The sequence below is a fragment of the Ailuropoda melanoleuca genome, chromosome 12 (genome assembly GCF_002007445.2).
Source record: "Ailuropoda melanoleuca isolate Jingjing chromosome 12, ASM200744v2, whole genome shotgun sequence".
NCBI lineage: Eukaryota > Metazoa > Chordata > Mammalia > Carnivora > Ursidae > Ailuropoda > Ailuropoda melanoleuca.
Window position 1 is genome coordinate 32,636,438 of NC_048229.1, and position 6,413 is coordinate 32,642,850.

Genomic DNA, 6,413 nt, shown 5'->3' on the forward strand with positions numbered 1-6,413 from the left:
CCTGTAGGGTTGAGGCCAGAGCAGCTGTAATTACATCTCCCTCCTGCCTCCCACCCCTCTCAGTTGGCTCCAGACTAGTTGCATCATGTCTGTGGAAGCCCCGGGGGACACCGGGGACAGAGAGAGCCAAGGATGAGCTGAGGGGGGCTGGGGAGGAGGGATGCTGGGAGCGAAGTTGCCAGAGGATTCTGGAATTTCTCAGACCCAGCATCCTCGCTTCTTAGAACCTGAAATGCAGAGGAATCTAGAATCGCAAGACCTCAGAGGGCTGGAATTCTGGAGTCTTTCTACCCTGTGAGGCCAGAATCCTGTTCCTTTGTCCGGCTAGGATCCAGAGCTCTGCACTTCAGGAGTGTAAGGATTTCTTGAGCCTCGACTGCTGGGATTTAGACCCTTTTAGCCCTGAAATCTCGGGGCTCTGTAGTGTGGATCCTTCCTCCTTCACATTCTTGGGGAATGGAAGTCAGGAGAAGCAAGGGGGCTGGCTGACCCAGTGTGGGGAAGGAGGGCGGGCAGGAAGGAGTTCTACCTGGAGGAGGTGTGGGAGGGAGATGGGGGGAGGGGCGCGGGTGCTAGATGAGCTAGACAGGGCAGGTCCTGGGTGACCAGCATCCACGCAAGCAAACCTGGGTAATCTTGTTAGCGGGTATGACTGTAGTATCAGCTTCTGGGTACCAGATGCTCTTTCCGACCAGCCTCAGCTGTGAGGTCAGCTCTGGGTCAGAGCTAGGCCAAGAGGAAGAGTGAGGACCACCTGGGGAAGTGCTGGCTGCTAGCAGTCCCCTCCCACTTCACCCCAGACCCTGAGGGGCCCTAGGCTGCCCCTCCTGGGCTGTGTGCCCTTTTCACCGCACAGGCTCTGAGCGGTGCTTGGCTTTGCGGAGGGGGGCTGGGGGAGGGGTGGCCCTGAGACACAGCTATGACCACCACTTATTGGAGTCCTGTTTCTGAAGCCCCACCTCACTTAATTCTCAGATAACCCCCCAAAGGACTCTGTTCATCCCCATTTATAGACATGGGATCAGGCACAGGGAAGTGATATCACCTGGCCAGTTGGGGCTTGAGGTTGGAGTGGGCGCGAATGGATGAGGGTTCAGGAAAGGCTAGAGGTGTTGGGGGGTGCTTAAAGGACAGAAGAGGGGTATCCCAGGGGAGGGGCCCAGGCCCAGGCAAAGGCAGGGCAGGGATGGCAGGAGTAGAGTCCTATGGCGCAGGGACCAGAAGCAGAGGCTGGTAGGGAGGCAAGGGCCCATTTGGGGTGTAGGAAAGGGTGGTGGGGAGAGACAAATGGCCTCTGACTGAGGGTGTTGGGACCTGCCAATGAGGGACAGGTCAGGATGGACACCAGCAACTTCTCGCAGCAGCAGGAGGGCACAGGTGGGCAGGTGGGCTTGGCAGGTGTGAGCAGCTGATGGGGTATGCGTGCACGTGTGTGCTCGTGTGTGTGTGTGTGTGTGTGTGTGTGTGTGTGTGTGTACAGGGGTACAAGCTGGGGCCAAGTTCTTCCCAGGGTGGGGTCAGGACACCAGGGAGTCAGGAGCAGGTCAGGCCCTGGGGCAAGCAGGGTCTTAGCTCAGGGGCCGGTCCTGATGCAGGCCTGGGCAGGCAGCGGAAGGACGGGCCAGCAAGCGGGAGTGGGAGAGCCCCAGCCCTGCTCATGACTCAGCGGAGGACCTGTCCGCCTGCCCAGGCTCCTGCTCTGACCTTCCTCACCACGCGGGACCGTGCCTCCATCTCCATCAGGCGGCCCTCCAAGCCCTTCTGCGTCCCCCGCCCTCGGCACACAGTAAGTGGGTGAGAGTTTGCTGAACGAATAATAACCACACCGGCAGCTGGTGAGGGCTTCCTGGAGGCAGGCAGGGGTGTCTCTATTCTTCGCACCACACCCCAACAGGTGCAAGGCCTGAGGAAGAACATCAAGGCTGAGCTAGGGGAAGTCATTCTCCAGGGCCACACAGCAAGCGACGGGTGAGGGGTGGAGGGGCGCTTCCAAAGCCACTCTGTTCCCCCTGCGCCAGGCAGCCCCTCCGCAAGCAAACACACACACACACACACACACACACACACGGGGAGCTGCAGCCATAGAGAAGCACATGGGCCCACAATAAACACACAGGCACAGACCCACCATGAGATGCAGGAAAGGACACAGATGTACAAATAGGCTGTCGAGAAAATCACACCCACCCGCTGCACACAAGCACACACTCACACTGCTGTTAAGATGCTCACTTAGGGGGCGCCTGGGGGGCTCAGAAGGTTGGGCGTCTAACTCTTGGTTTTGGCTCAGGTCATGATCTGGGGGGTCGTGGGAATGAGCCCCATGTCAGGCTCCACACTCAGTGGGGAGTCTGCTTGTCCCTCTCCCTCTGCTCCTCCCCCCTGCCTAGGATAAATAAATAAATAAATAAAAATTTTTAAAATGCTCACTTCAGTTACACAGGCCCCACTAATATCACACAGACCCACGCCTGACGTTCACGTGTCCACCACAGCCCCTTGTGCGCCCCTTCCTGGGTGCCCATCTCCCTCCCCTCCCAGACACTGTGTTGTCTCTGGGCTGTCCTCCCTCCTCTGCCCCTGTCCACGGTCCTTCTGGGGATGTCTGAGTCCTGTTCAAGCCGTGGGAGAGGAGGGAGGCTGTGTTTCTTCCCACCCCCAGCCCTGGAAGCCACCCACTCATAGCCCAGCGGGGGTGACCTCTCACCCCAAGGCACCTGAGGGAAGAGGAGCCCTTTGTGGCCCTCGCTGTGGGCATGGCCACAGCTGGGCAGGATGCCAGGGTACCCAGAAAGTGAGCGGAGGGGGTCCAGCGCTGACACCAGCCCCAGGGACCGCTCCTTAGTGTCGCTGCCACCCCCACCTGTCCTGGAGCATACAACGGGATGCCAGGGTTGCAAGGGCTCCCGGCACAGGTGGGTAAACTGAGGCCTGGACAGGGGCAGGGTGCGTGAGGCCACACTGGGCCTGGTAGCAGAGCGGACTCCCTGAATGCTCAGTGGTTCCTGGCGGGGGACAGGAAGCCAGGGGGAGGGAGGCTCCAGGAGCCAGAGCTACCCTGCCCCGCCCCCCAACTCCCCTGATGTTGCCACAGGACGTAAGCCCGCCAGGCATCATCCCTCATTAATATGATATAACTTCCTGCGTTCCCTCTGGTCTGCCTGGGGATTGCAGAGCACAGGGCGGTGGGGGGAACCGCAGAACCGGGAGGCCCGAGGCCCATGCGTGCAGGCACCTCTCTGAGTCCCCGGTATGGCTGGAGCTGAGGCCGGAAGCTGGGGATGCCGGCTGTGCATGGGTGATAGGGAGAGGGGGAAAGGGGTGAGGCAGCTGTGGTCACCGAGGGGCCTGGGTACAGAGAGGGGAAGTCTGCAGCTCCCCAACGTCCAGCCCTTGGGATCGGGAGCGTCCCTCCTGGCCTCGGACATGATACATGTGCGCACGTGCTCTCCTTGTTACAAAGAGGGCTCTGGCATGGGCCACTGGCCATGGTTGGCTGCCTGGCCCATGAAGCTGGGGTCACCCCCTTGTACAGATGAGGAAACTGAGGCCCACTGGCTTCTCCTTCTCACCCAGGTCATCACACCACAAAGAGGTGGTGGAATGGGGACAGGAGCTCGAATCAAATGAGTGAGCTGCAGAGTTTGTAATCTCTCCACTTAAACGGCCTCCCTCAAAAATAAGGGGTGTCTGAGAGGGGCTCTGGCCCTTCTGGGTGGGGAGGCTGCATGGGAAGCCATGGACTCAGTGGGACCTGGGCTGGTGACGCTCTGTGAGCAGCTGGGACATGTGGGCTGAGCACACGGGCCGAGAGTGGTGGCTGGGGGTGTGTTTGGGGAGGTGTGGGAGAGATGGATGTGACAGTGATCTTGGAGTCCTGAACTCCTTCCGGGGCCAAACTACTATTCCTGGAAGTCAAGGTCTCTGGAGCTTGGCCTGGGGCCTGGGATTGCTGGAGCGAGAAGCAAGAGGGCCAGCTCAAGAGGGTGGGAGGGCACTCCCCTTTGATGCTCTTGGAAGTCCTGGGGTCTGTCCCTGACAGACTGCTGGACACCAAGGCCCTCCTCCCTGGAATCCCTCTTCCCAAGACTCCACTGGGTGGATGGGCTTCCACCCGGTGGTAGGCTCCAGGGACTGGCATTCTTTCTCTAGCCTGGCCACCTCCTTCCCTAGCCTTCTGGAAGGAGTGAATTGTGTCCGGGGGGAACAGCAATCTCAGTAGTGCCTGAAAAATACTACATCAGGGAGGAATTTCCTGGTCGTTTCTCAATCCCTAGGCAATGTCCTAACCCCGGGGCCTGAAGCCCAGAATAGATCCCAGAGGCCACCCCCAGACAGCCTCTCGGACTGGTCAGCTGTGCCCCTCAAGTCTTGTCCTGGTGTGCTGCAGGGTGCGATGACTCAGTGATCCCCATGCAGGGCCACTTGGAGACGCTGGGGAAGGGAGAAGGGCACAGACCTATGCGTGGGGAAGTGGCAGGTGGCTCAGGGATGGGACCACCAGAGGAAGCAGGGAGGGGAGGCAGAAGGTAGACTGGGCTGCACTGGGCAGGGGAGTTGGAGGGAGCTGGCCAGGCAAGGGGGGAGGGAGGGGGGNGGGGGGGCCTCTGGAACAGGCAGGGGGAGGGAAGGCGGGGCAGCGGGAGGAAATGAAAAAGCCTGGGCGAGCAGGCTAGATGAGAAGGGAGGAGGGAGGAGGGAGGGAAGTAGGGAGAAGCTGACTTGCAGAGACCAGAGACCGGTACAGCCAGAAGACGGGAGAGCAGGGCACAGAGAAGGGGACTGAGAGAGAAGGCAGAGGTGCGGTGAGGAGGCGGTAGAGGGCTGCTGGGGCGAGAGGGGAGAGGCAGAGGGGGACACCGGGTGGGCAAAGGGGAGAGAAGGACAGAACTAGGGAGAGGGAAGAACGAAGGAGAGAGGGGGAGAGAGGAGAGGCAGACAGACGGACAGCCAGCTGCACACACAAGAACTGGGGGTGGCCCATGGGGAGGGCGGTGGGCATCTGAGTGGACCTCAGGGGCCACCCTGGCTCCTCCTCACCCCCACCCCCACCTCCCCCCCGGGACCCCTCTAGTCCACGCCGCACCTGGAGGCGGGGGGATGGCCGACTCCTGCAGGAACCTCACCTACGTGCGGGACTCAGTAGGCCCAGCCACCAGCACCCTGATGTTTGTGGCGGGCGTGGTGGGCAACGGGCTGGCACTGGGCATCTTGGGGGCGCGGCGGCGGTCATGCCCCTCGGCCTTCGCTGTGCTGGTCACCGGGCTGGCGGTCACCGACCTGCTGGGCACTTGCTTCCTGAGCCCGGCCGTGTTCGTGGCCTACGCCCGCAACAGCTCGCTGCTGGGCCTGGCCCGGGGCCGCCCCGCCTTGTGCGATGCCTTCGCCTTCGCCATGACCTTCTTCGGCCTGGCCTCCACGCTCATCCTCTTCGCCATGGCCGTGGAACGCTGCCTGGCGCTCAGCCACCCCTACCTCTACGCCCAGCTGGACGGGCCGCGCTGCGCCCGCCTGGCCCTGCCCGCCATCTACGCCTTCTGCACCCTCTTCTGCTCGCTGCCCCTGCTGGGCCTGGGCCAACACGAGCAGTACTGCCCGGGCAGCTGGTGTTTCATCCGCATGCGCTCCGCGGAGCCGGGCGGCTGCGCCTTCTCACTGGCCTACGCCAGCCTCGTGGCCCTGCTGGTGGCCGCCATCATCATGTGCAACAGCTCCGTCACCCTGAGCCTCTGCCGCATGTACCGCCAGCAGAGGGGCCAGCACAGCTCCCTGAACCCCTGCCCCCGGGCCCGCGAGGACGAGCTGGACCACCTGATTCTGCTGGCCCTCATGACGGGCATCATGGCTGTGTGCTCCCTGCCCCTCACGGTGAGTCCCCTCTGCAGCCGGGGCGGGGGGCGGGGGGGCAGCACCCAGCTCCATCCTCCAGCGGGGCTGCCTGGGTCTCAGATGGGGACACGGGGGTCCCAAGAGGTCAGAGGCTTGGGGTGCGGTCCAACAACTCCCAACTTTCAGGAGAGGGCTCTCCCCATTTGCTTCTGCACCATTTGACTCCTCCTGACTGCTTGGCTCCCCCCTTTCGTATCTCTGGCACGCCCCCCAAACACACCCCAAGCTTCCCCCACCCCTGTAATGGTAGCAAGATCCACCAGTCATTGAGCCCTCGTTTTGTCCTGTGCTCTGCGGTTTACAAATTCTCTCTCGGATCATCTTCAAATGACCTTAGGCACCCATTCCACAAGCACTTAGCAAGGAATGGAACCAAGTTCTTGTCTGGTCACTATTTTTACAGATGGAAGGTGATGTGGCTTGGCCACAGTCACACAGAGCCAGGTCTGGACCCCAGGCTGGTCCGATTCCAGAGTCTGATTCCCCGCAGCTCCTAACCCAGCCCCACCCCCCATCCCGCCACC

General features: G+C 61.6%; 1 protein-coding gene across 1 annotated transcript in view; it reads left to right on the top strand.

The window, feature by feature from the left end:
- The first annotated feature begins 4,591 nt into the window (after window positions 1–4,591).
- PTGIR (prostaglandin I2 receptor) overlaps window positions 4,592–6,413 on the top strand; it is a 4,505-nt gene continuing 2,683 nt past the window's right edge. The window contains exon 1 of the mRNA XM_002923048.4: window positions 4,592–5,868. Within this exon, the coding sequence (XP_002923094.2) occupies window positions 5,101–5,868 (768 nt within the window). The 5' untranslated portion in view covers window positions 4,592–5,100. The remainder of the gene's footprint in view (window positions 5,869–6,413) is intronic.